Source organism: Daktulosphaira vitifoliae, unplaced genomic scaffold (genome assembly GCF_025091365.1).
Source record: "Daktulosphaira vitifoliae isolate Bord-2020 unplaced genomic scaffold, ASM2509136v1 Scaffold_1, whole genome shotgun sequence".
NCBI lineage: Eukaryota > Metazoa > Arthropoda > Insecta > Hemiptera > Phylloxeridae > Daktulosphaira > Daktulosphaira vitifoliae.
The window spans coordinates 37,000,622-37,022,273 of NW_026099572.1; the positions used below are offsets into that span (position 1 = coordinate 37,000,622).

Sequence of the window (21,652 nt, forward strand, 5' to 3'; positions counted from 1 at the left end):
TGAAAAAAAGTGGAAAAAAAAAAAAAAAAAAAAAAAAAAAAAACACATCATAGTAAAATTAATACTTTCTCAGCTTCGCATCGAAGCTAAATTATTTTTATAACACATTAATAGTCTTAAAAATATTAAACTAATAAAATATAGTCAATTTTTATAATAATTTATTATATTAGGTAATTATATAAATTATATAATTGTATTTATTAGCAAATTTTATAATTCTTAAGAAAACGTAATTTTAAATTTAAATTTTAATATTATTTAGACTGTAAGAAATAGCCAAAAAAAGTTACAAAAAAAAAACCAAAAAAAATTTAGTCTAGTTTTATTTTATTTGTATCTATGTCATTGTTTCACCAAAAACGCAAAACGGTGAACATTACATAAATTATAATGTTCATCATTATATTATAATATTCATCCTTTATTAAATTAACGCATCATTATATATCAAAATTAATATATATTAATGTACTAATAATAGTATTTATATGTACATCATATCAGTAAAACATCACATTATAATTATCATTTTATGAAATGTATATAAATTATATAATGCACGTGATGCATTTTATAACGAGGTTAAAATCTTTAAAATGTATTAAACCAAAAACCGGGAAACATTTACAATGTAAATATTACATCATCAGAAAAATGAACTATAAATTAATATTATCATCAATAATATTTTACCTATAATAAAAGTTAATATAATTTTAAGAAAATCTGAGATTAAAACAAAATTAAAACACATCAAAAATAAAAAGAAAAGAGTAAAATTGTTTTTCTATCGCCAACGTAAATTATAAAAGAAAAGAAAACATGCCCCTCTGAGTTCTGCTAATGGTCGTAGTGGACGCTAGTTGGATTTTGGCACAAAATTTATTCACACCAACGTTAGTAACACAAAGAATGGCAAAATGTCGGTTAATTTCGATGTATAGAATATTCAATATATTCCTCGCTGTTGATTGATATCAAGATATATCAAGGGAAATAGCATGGATTTATATATTGCAATTTTTTTTTTTCAATTTTTTAGATATTAAAAAAAAAGTCGATTGTGCAACACAAAATAATGAGCTTAAAAATTTAAAACTTTGTATGTGCCAAGAAAAAAAAATGTAGTAAAGTAACAATTTATAATTATGACTGGTAGTAAAAAATGGGTGTAGCTATTTTTATCGTCAGTTATCTCCCGACCGTAAACTTCCACCCGCCAAGGTATAAAAATGTTTTTAACTTCGGAAATACTATTTTAAAAGTTATTATCGACCCATCATTATTTTAATTACATCATTATATATTAAAAAGGCTAGTAAATTTTTTATAGTGTCATTTGACAAAATAAAGTTGACACTACTGTGAATTTTATAGGATGATTCTAAAAAGACATTTATAACTAAAAACCAAAAAAATTTTCCATTATTGAATTTATTTTGCGAGTAATCAGATAGTTTATGATAAATCAATCAATTTGTATGTATGTTGCTATTTAAATGAATAAAATTTACACTCCTACAATATTGATTGAAGTGATAGACCTAAAAATATTTGTATAACAAATAAATGGAGATACGTATCTAACATAATATTAAAAAAACAACCCAGCACAGGGCGGTCGCAGCACATTGGTGACATGGCATAGTTGGATCAAGTATAATGATATATGACAATGATTAAAATCACTATAAAAAAAAAAAACGCTTCGATGCAAATCTTTAAATAGTGTTCAATTTTAAAAAATTGGTGTATTATTCCAAAAGCTACATTTTCTGCTAGTTCCTTATTAATATCCTGATTAAGATAAAGTATGTCGAATGAAAAAGGGATTATTAAAAAATATTATTTATCATAAAAAAATTGTGTTGAAATCGGTTCGGTAAGAGCTGAGAAAAAGTAGTAACAGACACAAAAAAAAAAAACACATCACAGTAAAACCAATACCTTCTCAGCTTCGCATCGAAGCTAAAAAATGTTTAAAAATCTTCGTATTTTAAAAGTAATTAAGTGACTAGCGTTAAAAGTATCACGGTGTATATTATGTTACATACTTTTAAGAATATTCCATGAAATATAGTTTAAAAATCTGTACATAACAACTGTGTAATTCAATGAACTCAAAATAAAAGTCAATTATTTTAGAAAAAATAAGTATTTTTCTTAGCATAATTATGCATTATAACTACACAAAACCAATAGTAAATGTCATCTAACATAGGTGTTAGACTGCAGTTTCAATTTACGATTAATCATTTTATTTATGACATTTAGATTTTAAGATATTTATATTTCTCGCTCTGTCCAGACTTACCTCAGTGAGCACAATTTAATTTGAAAGTGTACAAAATTTACTTTGCTTGATTTATCTGTATTCGAAAATTCCTGCGTGATTTAAAACCTATTTTAATTAGGTTTTTTTTAACGTGTTTTTCAACTATACTGATATTTAAATTACAATGAAGCATTTTTATTATTTATTTACTTTTAACAATACAAAATATAAAAATAATTATTTTTAAATATTTTTATTGTCATTTTTTTAAAGCTTTTTTTCCACAAAAATGTTCATGGGTCAATAAGAATTTTTAGAGCATAAATTATTAGTATTTTGAAACGTAAAGTGGTTATATATACGCAAGGTGTATGCATTTAAATATACAACAGTATAAACTTTAATCACTTGCGCTACATAACCATTTTATGTATTAAAATGATTGCAACTCAATGAGTACTTTTCCTAAATTTATTGTAGACCTAACAACATTTTTTGTAAAATAATAGTTAAAACAGTTGCTATTTTAAAATTTTGGAAAATATATTTATTTATTTTTTAGCGATAAATAATAAAAAATATGCTTCAAGCATAGTCTAAAAAGGTATTAATTATTAAAAAAAAAATATCAACAAAATAATAAATATATCATATTATATAATATATATAATATCATAAGTCAAAGTGTTCAACGATACGTCAAAAGATAAAAAATCTGATCTAGTCGAAGACATTATCCTCAAAAATTGAAAAAATTTCCCTCATTCCCCGCAAATGGGGGAAACCTCCAAAAAATTGCAAATTTTCGACAGTTTTTCAATTTTTTATTTATAATTGCCATAACTTTTTTAAAAAAGAATATATCAATTTAATAGTTTTTTTATAGATGCTTGATGTTTTTATCTACCATTTTGTATATTTTTTTATTAATCTGACACTTTATCTGACTACAAGGGGGATTCAAAATGACAACTATTTCACAAAAAATTTATTTTTACACTTAAGTTTTTAAAGTGTTCCGGAAAGTCTGACACTTTTATATATATCTTAAATTAAAGCTAATATAATGTACTTTATTATGGAAAAAAAAAATTTTGGACTTTATTTTGTCTTCACAATGAAGATTTTTTTTTATCATTTTTAACTTTATAATGCTATAACTTATTGAAAAGTGTATGAATAAACACAATTTTTTTATGAGAAATAATATTTATATCCCTTTTTCATTCGACATACTTTATCTTAATCAGGATATTAATAAGGAAATAGCAAATTATGTAGCTTTTGGAATAAGCCACCAATTTTCAAAATTAAACAGAATCTAAAGATTTGCATCGAAGCGTTTTTTTTATAGTGATTTTAATCACTGACAGATATTATTATACTTGATCCAACTATGCCACGTCACCACTGTGACGCGACCACCCCCCTGTGCTGGGTTTTATTTATACGATTCTAAATTTAATAATTAAAAAATTTATAAAAGTTCCTATATAATTTCAAAAGTTACGTCTAAAATCTTTTAGTATTCTAAGGAATACTATTTTCTAGCAATATACGCGATACTAACAATAGTTTATAAAATAAAATAAAATTTTAATTTAAACTTTAAAAAAGAAAAACATTATTTAGTGGAAAATTGTGAGTAGAATACTTAATAAATCACACAATATAAGACAAAAGGAAAAAAATTTCAAATAAACTTTTTTTTTAAATAAAACATTAATTATTTTATCTATACAACTTTAACTTTAATAATTAAAACAATTTGTATTCACTTATTTCATCAATATAATTGACGAAACATCGAATTACATTAAAATCAATTCCATCAAAATGTATTTTAAGTTGATTGATAAATTCTTCTGTATTCTCAATACTAAATACTTCAACTGTTTTAGTTGATTTAATTTCGTGATTTATTAAACGTCGTTGATCGTTTGCATTTAATGTAAACTGCTCTTTACCATTCAATATTAAAGGTTTATTAGCATTACATTCTAAATCAATACAAAGTTTGTATAAAAATTTATCTGATAGATTGAATAATTTTATTACAAAAGTATTATGATAGAAAGCAACATTATCTAAGTCAACTAAATCTCCAATCTTTGGAAATTCTCGGGCAAAGTCCTCAATTTCTGATTTAATGATGGAAATATATGAAACGTTATCGGATTGCAACAAACTTACAAATTCTTCAAGTATTTCTATCCATCGTATAACATAAGCTTCAATATACTCAACTTTTTGTTGCATCAGATACATAAAATGCTTAAGGGTCAACCTCAACATGATAATTTGTAATAAATCAAAAATGGATGTATAGTACACTTTAAATGGTAAAAGATGATCATTATACCAAGTAAGTTCATGTGGTTTATAGTAGTAATCTATGAGTTTTGAATCAGAATTTCCCCACATTACTTGAACGTTATAAGTATACTGCAGATAATGAATTTTTCCTGTATATAATCCAAATTTTCTCAAAAATAGATAATATTTACTAAAAATGTCTTGATTAATTGTGAGATTAGTATTTATAAGGTTCCTGGCAGACATACCTCCCATTGAAACACAATTATTTTGAATTAATTGATAATAACTAGTCAATCTAAGTGAATTTTTAAAATGCTCATCGTATTTTATATAATAAATACTTCCTTTTGGACATTTGTTATTAATGATTTCTTGTTTATACTTACTTGCAATATAATAACAGGTTTTTAATATGTTTTCGTGTGTTGAGGAATTCATTGTCACTTTAGATATCTTAGGATGACTTACATAAACACCAACAATATTTGTATAAGCATTTAATAGCCACAAAGGACCAATTTTGATATCTTTTACACCATATATAAAACTAAGTTGTTGACTAACAATATTAGCATATTTTGTTAAAGTGTAGACAGCATCAACCAAATCTGTATCATTCGTACACCTTTCTATATTTAATATTGATAGTGTCAAATGATGCAATCCACTGAATAAGTATGAACATTTCAAATATCGAGAACTATCAACGGGTTCTACATAATAGTTATAACCAGTCTCTATTGTATAAACCAATTTAGCTAGATTAATAATGAAAGAAATAATGAAACCGACCTTAAAAAATGTGTAAAATATCATAACTTGATTCCTTACGACAAAATAATTATTTTAATTATAATATTTTAAACTTTTAACTCTGTTATGAATTACACTTTACAATGTTTAAACCATAATTTACAAGTGAATTATATCAAAATTCAATATATTAAAAATATCTTTTTGTTGATTCTATAATTAAATTCTCGAATTTTCCTGATAAATCATTCACATATTGTTTTAACAGGTTTACTTTTGCATGAAATTAGATTTTTTTCAAATGAAAAACACATGATAAAATAATTAAAAAATAACTTTTTTATCAAATTTTTATTGATTTTTTTGTTATAAAAATAATTTGTGCAAAGTTTTAATTCTATATGACATTTTTAACGTATTTTTTTGATAATTTTAAGTTAATTTTTATGAAAGTTTATAAATTATAAATGTCGAACGGTTTAATTATTATTAGCGATTCTCTTACCCAATGAATTCATTAAATAAAACTATATTATATAATAAAACAGAGTTGTATCTTATAAAAAAGTGATATTTTTGCTAACAGATTTTTGATACTAAGTTAGAAATTGACTTGTATTATTGCTAATATAAAAATATATTCAACTATAATAAAAAAAATGTTTAGGGTTTTAAGTTTCACAAGACAATAATTAGATATAATTAATGAGATATGGTCACAATATTTGCTTATAAATATTTAAAAATATATTTTGTAAGGATATTAATGCATAAAAATTGCTATGTGAGATTATAGACTGTTAGTCAACAGAGATAAAAAATTCAAAAATAACATAGTAAGATTATTCAACTTTGTAGTTGAAAGTTATTATATCAAACCTTATACGACAATCTATACATTGAAAAAAAAACAAATCTTAGTAAAATTAATACGTTTTCAGCTTCACATCCAAGCTAAAAATAAAAATAAAATAAAGTTCAATTATATGATCCTTGTATATTATAATTTCAATTATTAAATTAAAATTATAATTTATCATAAACCATTAGTAGCAAAAATATATTTTTTTCGAGAGGGAAACCCCCATCATCTTAATATACTTATGGAATACACATTAAAAGCTGCAAAAAATCCCCCCGAAGAAAATATTTAAAATTAACACTAAAATTTTATTTTATTTTTTGTAAAAGAGGGGTTTTAATGTGACTACATGCCTTCACTTCTTATATGACTATAATGATTAACCTAAAGTAAAGGCATTAATAATTGAAAACAAAAATTAAAGTAGATAATATATGTCTAGCTATTATTTAATATATTATCAAAAAATGCAGGAGAACTATAAGCTATTCAAAAGATAAGTTAAAAAAATTCTACTTGTTATAAGAATGTTTCAAGTTTTAACGCTCCCTGTACTAGAACATGTATAATGTAATTATATAAACAAAATTGTATTAATACATACATTTTTCAAAAAATTATGACAGTTTAAGTAAAAACTGATAGCTACAAAAAATTCTCCCTGAAATATTTATAACTAATGCTTAAATATTTTTTATTGTAATTATTATTTTTTTGTAAAAAGGGGGTTAAATAGAGGTACTTACCTCCAATCCTATATGACTGTTTGACCTAAAATATAGGCATAAATAATTGATAAAAAGAATATTAATGTAAAATATTATAAAAATACAAAAAAGGGTAAAATTTTACCACACAAATATTTTTTGTTTACACACGTAGTCCGTTTACATATAGTAGACAAGTTATCGCAGCAGATTGTTTTTGAAAATATAATATGTAACGCAAACTTTAATTTAACATATATTAGAAGCTTGGAGCATTTTCAAAAATTAAAAAATTTCTACTTATTATATAATATACAACCATATATTATATGATTCAAGTTTTGAATAATTTCCTGTATAAAGTTAAATAGTCCGATTTAAATAAGAAAGAATGTTGGATGAAAGGGGTAAGCATAAATATTTATAAAAAAAATTGTATAGATCAAAATATTTTTCAAAAAAATATAGTAATTTAAAGTTGAAAAAATAAAATCAAAAATTATATACAAACATAGTACGTTTTTTAATTACGGCAACCAATTCCACATAGAAAATTAAACGTTGGGCCTTATTTTTTTTTTAACATATAGTACATAACATACCCTTTATTTTAACACATGTTAGAAGCTCGGAGTATTTTGAGAACATTTTGAAACTTTAAGTAGATAAAATTCAATTTTTGTACAGAGTTGCTATTTTGAATCCCTCACCTGTGGGTAGATAAAAGATCATATTCTCAAATAATTTATATCAAATGTAAAGAGAATTAGCTATGGTAATTATATTTAAAAAAATTTTTGTTTTGTTCATTTTTAAAAAAGTTATAACAGTTAAGTAACAAATAATAACACAATAAACGGTAATTTTTTATTTAAAAATTACATTTTTCGTTCAATATCTTTGGCCATTTGCTCATAAAATTAAAGTATCCGGATAAATTATACTTTTTAAATTATAGAATTTATCAAAGCTTTAATATGGCAGATGTTTAAAGCTCGGAGGAATTCTGGAACATTTTTAAAAGTTAATTAACCACAAATATAACTACTGACATATTATTTAATGATTCTGTTATTTATTAAAATACATTAAAAACATTAGAAAAATTAAAATCTATTAATTTGTAATACTAAATCAATTTCATATTTTGTGTACTTTTAAATTAACTCATTATGATAAGTCAGAACAGAGTGTAATATAAAACTCTTCATGTCATAAATATATTGTTTAATCTTAGATTGAAAGAATGGTCTGATACCTGTTTCAATGTAACAATCTGTATACAAATATGTATTTATGTAAAACGAAAATCCCGTTAAAAAATAGTTGGATGATTTATAAGTAAATTCGAGAATTTAATCGACGTATAGCAATTTTTGTAAAACATTATTTGTATAAAAAATGTATTATTTGATATATTAACTTGTAAATTGTGTTTTTAACATAGTCTATACTGCTTAGTTTAAGATATTATTAGAATATTACTTTTGCCGTAAATAATTGAATAAAGATAATGCACACACTTTTTAACATCATTTTCTTTATTTCATTCATTGCTAATCCAATTAAATTGACTTATACAATTGAGACTGGTTATCCGTATGATGTAGAGCCCGTTGACAATCTTCAATATTTAAAATGTTCATACTTATTCAGTGGGTTGTATCATCTAACAATAGCTATATCAAACATAAAAAAGTGCACTAAAGATTCAGATCTGGTTAATGCTGTCAACACTTCATCAAAATATGCTGATATTGTTAGTCAACAATTAAATTCAATATATGGTATTAAAGGTATCGAAATTGGTCCTTTGTGGCTATTAAATGCTTATACGAAAACTGTTCGTATTTATGTAAATCATCCTAAGATACCTAAAGTGACAATGAATTCCTCAACACATGAAAACATATTAAAAACCTGTTATTATATTGCAAGTAAGTATAAACAAGAAATCATTAATAACAATTGTCCAGAGGAAAATATTTATAACATGAAATACGATGAGAATTTTGAAAATTCACTTCGATTGGGTAGTTACTTTCAATTAATTAAAAATAATTGTTTTAAAATGGAAAGCTTGTTTTTCAAGTACTATATTAATAATAATCTTAAAGTGGAATATATAGACAAATTTAATAGATATAATATAATATTAAAAAAATTAGGAATTCATTCAAAAGCAATTCATATTCTGCAGTATACTTATAACGTTCAAGTAATGTGGGGAAATTCTGATTCAAAACTCATAGATTACTACTATAAACCACATGAACTTACTTGGTATAATGATCATCTTTTACCATTTAAAGTGTACTATACATCCATTTTTGATTTATTACAAATTATCATGTTGAGGTTGACCCTTAAGCATTTTATGTATCTGATGCAACAAAAAGTTGAGTATATTGAAGCTTATGTTATACGATGGATAGAAATACTTGAAGAATTTGTAAGTTTGTTGCAATCCGATAACGTTTCATATATTTCCATCATTAAATCAGAAATTGAGGACTTTGCCCGAGAATTTCCAAAGATTGGAAATTTAGTTGACTTAGATAATGTTGCTTTCTATCATAATACTTTTGTAATGAAATTATTCAATCTATCAGATAAATTTTTATACAAACTTTGTATTGATTTAGAATGTAATGCTAATAAACCTTTAAAATTGAATGGTAAAGAGCAGTTTACATTAAATGCAAACGATCAACGACGTTTAATAAATCACGACATTAAATCAACTAAAACAGTTGAAGTATTTAGTATTGAGAACACAGAAGAATTTATCAATCAACTTAAAATATTTTTCGATGGAATTGATTTTAATGTAATTCGATCTTTCGTCAATTATATTGATGAAATAAGTCAATATAAATTGTTTTAATTGTTATTGAAAATGTTAGGTGGTTTTATGTGAATATGTTTTTTTAATATAATAAAATTAATTTAAAAATCTAGATGAAAAAATTCTTTTTTTGTAATACTTATTTTCTATATCACAATTCGTAGTAATATATATTTTTGTTATTTATTAGTTATAAATAAAAATATTTTTAACGCAAAAAAAGTGCTTATATGTTAATATTATATAGTTTCACTATAATTTGATAATAAAAATTTATCACTTGTGGTTAATATAATTTTTAATCAAAATTATATTGAAAATATTCAAATCAATAACCCTCAAAAAATGACTAAGAAATCGCGGATACATATTTTGGGAACAATGTTACCCTTATATAATCCTATTGACCTTATCAACTAGGAATGTTAGCACTAAGTAATATTATCACATTGTGCCTGTACATAAATTTAATAATGAATTTGCTGTAAGTCAAGATCCCAATTAATTAAATTGTTGTTTTCTTATTTTTAAACATTTCTTTTGCCTTGATGATGGTAACATTGTTCCCGAAATACGTATCCGCAATTTCTTAGTATTTTTTGTGGTATTTTTAGTTAATTATTTATTAATTTAAATTAATATTTTTATTTAATTTTAATTTTTAATTACTATTTTTAAATTTAATTTTACTAATTAAGAAGGTTGTATTTTAAACTAATACATCGCTTTTCAAAATATTCATTATTTTATTTTTATTTAAATATAATATGTATATATTTTATAAATGTTGAACAATACATGAACACGTAAGAAAACATAAATCTAATTTTCCTTTTAACGGTCATTAAATCGAATTTTACATGTATTTTGTATTTTTAGATTTTTAAGAAACTGCTTAAATTAAAATTTTAGTTTTATAATTCATATTGAGTCTATTACAGTTTTAAGACTACAAAACTTTAATTAGACATTTTTGCGTGATTAGAAATGCATGTTTGAAATACATTTTTAATATAAATATTAAAAATGTATTAGAAACTTCTTAACTGAAATTAATGTATTTTAATATTAAATGTAAAAATACTCTTAATACTATAATTCTAAAAGAGCGTTTATAAAGCGATAGTTTTCATTATATTCGTTTTATTTTTATATAAACATTTTTTTGTCATAGACATAAAGCAGTATTGTTTTTGAATGAGAGGAATGTATCTAATTTTTCTTATAGTTTTAATTTGTCTATTTGACATTGTTTATTTTTTATCATACAATATATACTTTGGTAACGATATCATTTTTATCAGCACTATGCATACCTTTTTTAGATGCAATATAATTGTATATCAAATCTTAATGATGATTTATTTCTTTATCATCAATTTACTACATAAAAACATAAACACTTTAATATATTTTATTTTCTGTCGTATAAATACCTTAAGCCACATTTATTTGAATGTTCTGTAAATAAACACTTTTTGTGACTACATTAAGTCAATTTATCACTGCTTGTAAGATTCTTTTTCTTTATATAAATATAATCATAATAATAATAAGTCGTCTTGATTTTTCAAGTAAGCATAAAATAACATTGGCCTTGCATTAAGAACACAAAAGCATCACAAGCTCTTTTAACTTTTGAGACGATTCCATCAGTATCCCCTCCTTACTATAAGCTCCGTCAATGAAGAAAGACACACACACACACATATATACCTATAAAAGGTGTGCTGTTAATAGACAGATCGAGTCCTTTTAAGCCTCAAGACCTTTTTAAATTATGATCTGCCATCATCGTGGTAACTATAAGAAAACGGGAAGGTAGAGTCACGTGCTCCTAATTATGAATGCGACCAAGGTATGATGGGGTGGAGAAAATAAGAAAAGAGACGTGGGTGTGTAGTGCTTTTGTAGTAGAAAACGGTGGAAAATATTAACAAGTAAAAGATTTAAACGGCGGGCGAGGCGCCGAAGGGATCAATTATAAAGGAGGATTACTAAAAGATGGGGTTGATGATGAAGAATGTCGTTTAAATTTCATTAATGTCCGCCTGCATTTTTTACTCAATATAATTTAAAGATGATACTGAGTTTTTCTTATATCTACCCGAGACTTTTCTTTTTTCATGACAAGAACTTAAGTCGACAAAGACATATAAACGACCGTGGATCATTATTGGACGTTACAAACATTTCTTATAAGCCACAACGAAGCCAGTCAAAAATAATAATTCTTTTTAAAGGTAGCAGTACTCGCGGAGCATTATATATAATATTACTAAGCTTAGTTACTTCAATAGGGATGGCAGTAACTGTTTTTTCCTTTAACCATATTTTAATGTAGTATAAAAACTGTATCAAGTATACCCATTAAAGAGGATTATTTTTATTAGTTGATTCGACGTTTGACGTCTAAGAAAGACTTATAAATATATTGACGTCGTTTTAAGCTCAAAGGTTTTGAACACTTATACTTAATAATATAGCACGTTTTATTTTTATTCAGCGTGAGAGTAGTCACTTTTAAATGAAGAAAGAAAGATGATTTTTAAGTGAAGATGTATATTGCTGGAAACATACGAGTGCTTTTATCTTTATCTAAAGTAAGTCAAAAACATTTATCAGCATTGTGAATATTAGTTATATATCATATATATATATATATATATAGTGTATTCCATTACTTAGAACTTATGATAGAAGAATTAAAGGCTGGACGTTAAAAGCCGACCAACGGTAATCGAGTCAAACCCTTTGAATATTGCACCAAAGAACAAACGAAGAAGAAGCCATACCAATTTAATGTAATCATCTGCGTGTATGTTCCCTTAGACAAAGGATAATTGATTACTGATCAAAACGTCGCGATTTCATTATTATTCAGATAAACTAATTACATGTGTAAGGCGTATAATATTATATGTTGTGATGGCTAAACATTTTTCAGAAATAGCAAGTTATAAGCTATTCATCAATTATTATTGATTATTATTATAATTTTTCTATTTTGATTTTTAACTTATGATCATTTATAATATATTGTACTGTTAAATATGGTATGAAAAAGTAGAATATATTTTAAAAAATGCATGTATTCTAAATCACAAAATAATAATGTCATTAAAATGTTTATACTACTAAATACTAAATTTAAAAATTAAATTTCACAAACATACACTTAATCATCTATTTTAAGTGTGTTTAGTTTATAATGTATTTATAAATGTTTTTCAATTTAATTTAAAAATAAAAATAAAATAACCAATGTAATAGCTGCTCAGTTGATTTTTGGTATTAAAATCTTAATGTCTTATATAATTCTCTATATTTAACGAATTACCGGGTGATATCAAATAAAGAGATCATTTCTTGTGTGATCTTGGATTACCATAAGAAATAGCGTGACTTGTTGCTACTCCATTTCTTCCATTACTAACGCTATTTGCAATAACTGTGGTGCCTCCTAATCTTTCAAAACCGCCATTGCTCTGTTCATGACTGTCTCTGCTATTTGTTGACTGACCATTACCGTTTGGAAATACGCCGAACATTATTGGGAACCAAGCATTAAATGAAGCTTCTGCGTTACTACTGGAACCTTCACCTCGAACTAACAAAATACATTTTAATGTACATATAAATCATTTAAACAAATCTTGTTAGGTACATTGATCCATGATCAAATATCGAATACACTCATTGACTCCGTTGCTACTTTACATTTGTTTAGATAAATATTATACTATAAAATATTTTTTATGATATAACATGACTGCAGGTTAAAAATAACTTTAGTTTTAATATATTCCTACGATATTTTAAGTTTAAATCATTTAGTTTAATGGTATAACATAAAATAGTATTCAATAACATATTTACCTACTGCGGTAATTTGAATGTCATTTAATTCTTATTTTTTTATTTTTTAATGGTCGAAGGTTATTGTCTTTTTTTTTTTTATTACTTAAGTCAAGGGTGTTACGGTTCATAATAAAATAATGCATTTATGCTCAATAAACTGAATATAATGATACTGATGTATTTTTAATAAAGGCGAGACAAATTTAGAATAACATATTATTCAAAACTATAATTTAAGCAAAACATGCTTCAATTTGTAACTTCAATTAAATCATATTTTCAAATATAAATTAAATTTTAAACATTAGTCTCTTAACTGTAGTTTTGATCTTTTTTTAATAAGAATTTTCTTAAGTCAAATATTTTACCTAAAAAAATGTTAAAATTAAAGGTAATTTAAATTGTAATTTAAGTGATAATTTTGTAAGATTTAACAATTTTTTAGATAGAAATATATAAAGATAAAAACCAGTTTTTTTAAATTTATACAACTAATTTATTTTATACAAAAATTCATTTTGTTTTTAAAATATTTAATAATTCACTACTGCTAAATGTATTATATGATTCATTTTTTACGATTAAAAGCCATTCCAACATTCCCATAGAGGATGTTTTTAAACCATTTATTACCCGAGACGGTTGGTTAGTCGGTCGCCAGAGAAAAGGGATGACTATTTTAGCTATTGAACTTGTTTCCCACTCAGCAAACAAAGTTGCCCGAGAATTATCGAACTCATATGCATGAGGAACTGTCGCGTTACCGACTCAGCCACATCGTCCCTTTAGGTGTAATATTATTTAATCAAAATCGTTTTTACCTTTAGGTTGTTTTTGGTCTTCGTGTTCGTCATTATTAGATCCTTTAGTATCAGTAGAACTTGGCTTTAAATCATACTCGGGGATTTGTGGATTGTTTTTGTGCTCATTACCAACGCCAGAAGGTGGTGGTCCATAAGAGTCTTGTGCCGTAGGTGATCCGTATTCCTTTGGAGGATAATAAGGAGATGGTGGACCATAGTTAGAAAACATTGGATATTCGGCTGCTCCAGTAAATGCTGCCATTTCACCATTAGGATTAAATCCACTGAATGAAAATGTACGCATTGGCGAAGGATTCCGTTTCATTCTTACGACCATAACTTGACCTTAATTTAAAAAAATATTAGCCGATATAAAAATGTATAATGCTATTATTAGTAAATTCATTACTAATTTTTAAATATAACAATCATTTTAAACAAAAATTAATTTAAAAAATGTTATACAAATATATAAAAAAATGTATAACGCTTGAAAAATTAAATTAAAACATTAAAAAAAAAAATTGTAATTCTAACAGAAATTCAAAAACTTACCTTCTGGTAGGACAAAAGCTGACGCTAATTGAACAGCTACGAAAGCTACAACAATCATAAGGCAAGCCATTGTTTGTTCCTTAGTAAATTATGAAGATGGAATAGAACGGTTGCTGGACAAGGGTACCATAGATATAGGTGTCTTGGTGCTCCGTAGTTTATGGGGTGGGGTCAACGTGATTTTTAATATTACGTGTTTTGAAATTTAAACAGACCAAAATCCTGGGAAGTGCAAATTTTTTTCTTAACGACTACTAAGACTACAACGATAAGTTATTGGTAAAATGAGTCATGGTATGAATTTATGCGTCCAAATACTCTGCCTATATTTTGTTGCCAAAAAAATTAATTTGTAAATTTTAATTATCTATCTACTAGTTTATTAATTAAATTATAATTTTGGGTGTTTTAGTATTCAATTCACTTATAATGTTTAATAAAAAAAATCTTATTATTATTCAAACGACACATGAAAAAAAAATATATAGGATCAAGTGAAATAAATTTTAATTCATTTTTTATAGTCACAGAAAATATTAGTTATGATTGAAAATTGTTTATCATTAACTTGGGTCGATATCCTTTTTTGTGTAAATTTAAACATGGAAACATGTAACTATTTATTATATACACATATCAGACTGTTTTTACGGAATTAAAATAAACGAATTTTCGGTATATATCTCAAAAATAATTTGTTGAGATTTTTATCATTTTTTAGAAAAATATATTTCTGTTTATGCTTAGTAATGAAATTTAATTGAGAAGCTTGTTTTATTTTGCACTTCGAATATTTTTATTTTTGTCAGACACTATTGAAATGTAAAATTTGTTATTTTCTTCAGAGAATATCAAAAAAGAAATTTTTAAGAATAAAAAACTATTTACAATTATATAATCTAATTAAAAAGTAGTATTTACTTTCTTTAGTAAATTCTCGACTGAAAAATTTTAATTGGTAGATAATATATGTATTATTTTTATATAGCCAAACATACTTACTATAAAAATGAACTAATTTTCAATAACAAAAAGTAAAAACACACAATATTATTAAAATCTTGAGCTATTATTTTTAAATAATATAAACAATATTCTTTACAAGCTAAGTATGATATTAACATAATATAAATTCTTATATTATTTCATATAAGCCATTAAAAATAATATTTAAAAAGTACTTTATTTTTAAATCATTTTCATATAAAATTCTTGGTCAACTTTTTTGGTTTTTTTTTATTTCTCTACTAAAAAACTGCTAAAATTAACATTACAAGTTTTAGAAAATAATCACAGATTTGATTATTTCTAGTTTTATATTAATAACATTATTAGCTATTAAAACTTGATTCGTTTTTGAATTCAAATATTATTTCAAGGAGCATCATTAAATCATTTTTATAAGTGCTTAATTTTATGTTAAGTTTATTTTTTTATTTAGCTTTTAATACATCGTAATTATATTTTCTCGGCATTTATATTTTATGAATATTATTTTTTTTTATTAGAAGTTTTATAAGAATCAACCCCGAGATAATGTGTTAGGAGGACAACATCATAATATTTATGTATAATTAATAAATTAATTATATTTTTTAATAAAAGTTATTTACAATAACAAGAAGACAAATTACTCTTTATAATAATAGAAACAGAATTTTTTTTTTATTTCTGAGGAATAGTTTGATATTTACTTAATGTTATTGACTTATTCGTGAATAATTGTTACCTAATTCTGTAAAGGCAGTTTGCTAACTATACTTAATTTAGAATTTATATAATGCCATAGTTAGTATATAATTATATTTAATATAGAAAAGTAATTCATAGCTTTTAGAGTATTGATTTAAAAAAGTAGATATTTTTAATAGAAATAAATAAAGGGGTAATTAGTGTTTTGTTCTAGCGAGATAAATATAAAACCTTTTTTTTATTACTCCCTTTAAACCCAAAATAATATATTTTCTCAGAGTTATTATTTTTGTTCCGGGGTATTTATCTAATAATAAGTATTTCAGCTGTATAAATGACATTTACTTATTTAAAGTTGTTCAACTTTAATTCAATAAAACTAATTCGTATGATCCATTTTAATGTGTTTGAAGTATTAAAACGTTTTTTGTATTACAAAAATATGTAAATAAATGAAGTGGAAATTTTTTTATAACAAATTTGTGACAAATTGGTTATAGCCCGACATTTTGTATATAAATTCTGGAAGTCATCCAAGAAAGTTATTGACCTCAAAAATTATGAATTATAAAATATGTATCGAATAATTTACTCATAAAATTAGCGATCTACGATACGTATATATGTGTATTGCTATTATATAAAAAATAGACACAATTGAATAACTCAAATAAACATAACGCTGTCAATATTTATTGTATATCATTGTGGACAGTTAGAATGCATACTGTACTGTCATTAAAAAAAAATCATAACAATTTTATTCATTTATAATATTAAAGTACTTTATATCATGTATAATTCATATATTATACTTGAAGAACCGATCACTTAGACTTGCTGGAGTTCCAGTACTTCTCGTCATCGATACATTATGTAGACGATTATTTCAGTGTCAATTACGTCATAGACGATGGCGGTAAGGTAAATACACATAGTGTTTAGGTTTAGCTGCCAATTTCATTGTTAAGAAAATTTTCATGGCACACACAGATGCAATATTTTTTTAACAATGTAACCGCTTGATGTATAGAGGATAAAATAGCATTAATAAAACGTGCTTTGCATTGTATTAATTATATACATCAAGTATTGAATATCTTATTATTTCTGCGGAACAATCGTTTACTCGTGAGAAAAAATCTTGATCGCTCCTTATTAGTAATTTTTTTCCACTTCTGATATAAAGTTATAAAAATCAATAGCTAATGACCAAGATTACTTATAAAGAACATAATAAAAGACAATACTACATTCATATCACCAGTAGGTTTTCAATAACAAGCATATTATTTTCAAAAAAACTCGACTATCTTTTAAGAAAAATAATTCACAAGTAATTGATAGATTATTTTATTATATTAGCAAGCTCTTCAACTGTCTTCATTTTTAGTTATAACTCTTATTTCCATTCTCTTATAAGGATTAAACAAAATTTTATGAGCACTTGGAAGGCAAATGTATATTTTAAGATACTCATATAAACATTTTTTTTTAATATAAATGTTTAATACTGAAATAATTTCGAATTGAAAAATAGTTAGGTATATTTAATGTTTCTATTAAAAGCCATAAATGTTTATCCAATTGGTAAAAACTAATAAATATCATATGATAAAATATTTGTTCAAATTAACGTACAATATTATTTTCCTTGTGTTTAAATTGCTGAGAGGTAATACCCTTTTTTTGTATAAAATTATTATAAGAGTGTATGTATCACACAGATTACATCTGGTGAATGAAAAGGTATATATATATTCTTGTGCATGCCTTCATTGTACAATGAACAAAAAAATATAATTTTTATAAAGGAAAATACGGCGATAGAATTTTTATATTTTATAATATCATTTAAGTAGTACGTCTACGTAGAGCATTACATGAGGTTGACAACATACTAACTACATATACATGTGTTAATATTTTGATACTTCCATGAATAATACATTAATAAATAAGTTTTTAATTAATCGTTAAAATTTTAATTAAATGCAAATTAACTTCAATTCTTTACATTGAAGTTCAAATAAATTTTCGATTATTTTGATGAATTTTTTGTGTTAAAAACATGTATATTTTATCAATAAATTAAAGTAAAAACGTAATTTACTTTCGAGTATGTATCCACGATGCCAATTTTACGATCTTATGAGACAAATTGTCTGTAGGGAATATATGACTTAAATATTTTTTTATCAAACTTAATTTAAGCTTTAAAAATCTTGATAGTCACGAGGAAAATATTCTGTCGTATAAAAAAACACTAATTCATTTATTAAATCACGGTCTCTTAAGTGCAGATCTTTGAACTTCTCTTAGTAAATGCGGATCCTAAACAACTACCAATATTTACCATGCCCTAACGACATTACAAGTAACCGTTACATTACATTAATTTCAAAATCGAATTATTTTGTTTCGAGTAAAAATCAAAAGCCTTTTAGCAACTTTACCTTGATGTATATGAATTACTTGGCACACATAGAGATATACCGTAATACTATACCTGTATACGCATTTATAACTTATATCTACACATAAAACACATTAAAAATTTTACATTGCACTCGTATAGACGTTTTAAACAAAACTCTTATATGTACAATTTATGTAATGACTTGTAAATATACTCATTTAAGGAACGTAATACAATTCTATGCTACGGGTGATTAATTGTATGTTAGCCAGTTAAATAATATATTCTGAAAATCCTATGGTAACTATAAATGAAGTAGAACGAATCGTCATGTCGTTTGTGGATGTCAAAAACAGTATTAATTTATCAGTAACACTTTCTCTGCAGCTCTACGTACACGCAGCCACGAGTATAACTTCTGCATCGGCTAAGATGTTTGATGTTTCAAAGCCGTGACCAATGGTCAGTGTTGGTCCAGACTGTGTGTGCGCATGAACCAACTCGCTTCTCAACAGTTACTTTTTAACTGCATAAATAACAGGTCGTTATCATACGAAACGTTCACAATGGCTCAACGCGATGCATTCGTCGTACTTTTGGCTTTGTTACTCGTTACCGGATGCCTTTGCAGACCTAAAGAAGATGGTAATCAAGGAAACCCGGCTGACACTTCTGAGACTTCAGAAATGTCATCTCTATTGTCGACAAGTAGAACGAGTAGATTGCAAAAGCCCTCACAAGGTAACAGATAATAACAACGATAATTTTCCATTATTATAAGCAAATCGAATTTCATAAGATTAGTTAATGATAAATTTTATTGTGTTTCAATTTTAGTGCTCAACATTGGATTCGACGAAATTGTAGTGGAATCCAACTTGCAAGTACACAGCCGAGTTGGCAGCAAAAACAAATCAAAAATAATGCTTCCGTCAAATACTACTGCTCAGGCCAGCAGTTCCAGATCATTAGAAATTTAGACTGTATAACTTATTCGACCATGCGTTCAAAGTATAATAATTAATTCTATCGTAATAGATAAGTACCGGTTAACATTGAAACATTCTGACGTATTTGTCTATAAACTAACTACTGACTCAATTACGTTTTATTTATCACTCCATTCTAGCTAATGACGCATCTTATTAGCATTCAATCGCACGTTTAGTGTACATGTAAACAAAGGTATATTAGAAATAAATGGAACGGCAATAGATTATAATTATGTGTACAAGATTTTTATAATATTTATCATAAAAATTTTGTATTTAAAAAAAAATAAGAATAGAATTACATTTTTATCGTTAAACGCATTTTCAAAAACACTCTTTAGTATATTTTGACGACAAACTATCGAATACAATTTACTATAAAACTGTTGAATCTCCAACGACAATAATTTTAATTATTTTAATTTAAAATATTTTAACTTAATATAAAATGTCATATCTTAATATTAAGAATTATATAAGAAGTAGATTACTTTAGAATTATATGAAAAAGATTTATTCTGTATTACTTGTATCTTTAGTTTTTTTAAATTTTTACAAAAAAAAAATTATAGTAATAATTAGTATTATTTTACAAAATATATAGTTTAAATTTTACTTAATAAATAAAAATATTTATAGTAAAATTGTATTTTATATTATACACTAAAATTTATTATTTAATTCATACTTACAAGAACATTCTCGTGCATAAGAACTTATTTCGGTTGGCTGCAACATTGTAGAACAGTTAAATTTTTTAAGAAAAATTTTTATTTGAAAGATTACAGCCAACAATTTATTACTAAGATTAAATATAAGTAATCATTGAACGTAAAAAGTTTGCCTCGAAAAGAAATATTAGATTTTTTCAAGAACAATTTTACACATCTCCATGTTAAGCGTCAATATTACTTACACATAAAGGAAATTAAAACTACAAATATTACCTACGTTCAGTTGTATTCAAATTTTGGTAATTTCTTATTTCAAACAATTTTATGAATAATATTTAATTAATCAATAATAAATATATAGAATAATACGTTTTAATTATTTCATATAATTTCCCTACCTACAGAACCTTATTTAAGTTTTTGCTGTCCTAGACAAAATATGTTTATAATTTTTCGTAACCCTGAAAATTTTAATTATAAGATTTTAATTTATAAAAAAATATCTTCACTTTAAAATGATAATTATTTTCTAAAATGTGTTCTATAAAATGTGCTGTCTGTGGGTCATTGCCCTCGGTTTTATACAATTTTTACCTTCTTTGTATTTGTCGTCATATTTTGCTTAGTAATTTCACATATAATTGCAACATTCAAGCATATCACATTCAATTGTATCTATTAAAATTAAATCATTTTCAAATACAGTTAATTGAAAATAGTAATTTATCAAAAATACTAGGCACCAGTTATTCTTGAATCAGTATTATTTATGTCATTTAAAATAAAAATGTAACCCAAAGTATGAATATTTTTGTTTCTTAAGCACGGTAAACTACTTCTTACAACTTTTCACCAATTACAATAAAAATTTCATAATATATTGTACTGT

General features: G+C 24.6%; 3 protein-coding genes across 3 annotated transcripts in view; 2 read left to right on the top strand and 1 right to left on the bottom strand.

The window, feature by feature from the left end:
• Positions 1–9,842, top strand: part of LOC126904062 (uncharacterized) — a 28,426-nt gene extending 18,584 nt beyond the window's left edge. The window contains exon 2 of the mRNA XM_050682713.1: positions 8,716–9,842. Coding sequence (XP_050538670.1) covers positions 8,716–9,806 — 1,091 coding nt within the window. The 3' untranslated portion in view covers positions 9,807–9,842. The remainder of the gene's footprint in view (positions 1–8,715) is intronic.
• Positions 9,843–12,819: 2,977 nt separating this feature from the next.
• LOC126904175 (uncharacterized) lies at positions 12,820–15,144 on the bottom strand. The gene is made up of 3 exons (XM_050682939.1): positions 14,987–15,144; positions 14,450–14,776; positions 12,820–13,377 (listed from the first exon to the last, which is right to left on the bottom strand). The coding sequence occupies exons 1-3, from the start codon at positions 15,054–15,056 to the stop codon at positions 13,130–13,132; spliced, it is 645 nt and encodes a 214-aa protein (XP_050538896.1). The 5' UTR covers positions 15,057–15,144; the 3' UTR covers positions 12,820–13,129.
• Positions 15,145–19,486: 4,342 nt separating this feature from the next.
• Positions 19,487–20,558, top strand: LOC126904190 (uncharacterized). Its single transcript, XM_050682964.1, has 2 exons — positions 19,487–19,838; positions 19,935–20,558. The coding sequence occupies exons 1-2, from the start codon at positions 19,589–19,591 to the stop codon at positions 20,075–20,077; spliced, it is 393 nt and encodes a 130-aa protein (XP_050538921.1). The 5' UTR covers positions 19,487–19,588; the 3' UTR covers positions 20,078–20,558.
• The last annotated feature ends 1,094 nt before the right edge of the window (positions 20,559–21,652 follow it).

Excerpts from the sequence above, each read along its gene's own strand:
- LOC126904190 (XM_050682964.1), top strand. The coding sequence starts at position 19,589 with ATGAACCAACTCGCTTCTCAACAGTTACTTTTTAACTGCATAAATAAC. Across the intron at positions 19,839-19,934 it reads ATTGCAAAAGCCCTCACAAG|TGCTCAACATTGGATTCGAC; the intron begins GTAACAGATAAT and ends TTTCAATTTTAG.
- LOC126904175 (XM_050682939.1), bottom strand. The coding sequence starts at position 15,056 with ATGGCTTGCCTTATGATTGTTGTAGCTTTCGTAGCTGTTCAATTAGCG. Across the intron at positions 14,777-14,986 it reads AGCTTTTGTCCTACCAGAAG|GTCAAGTTATGGTCGTAAGA; the intron begins GTAAGTTTTTGA and ends TTTTAAATTAAG. Across the intron at positions 13,378-14,449 it reads AGACCAAAAACAACCTAAAG|TTCGAGGTGAAGGTTCCAGT; the intron begins GTAAAAACGATT and ends GTATTTTGTTAG.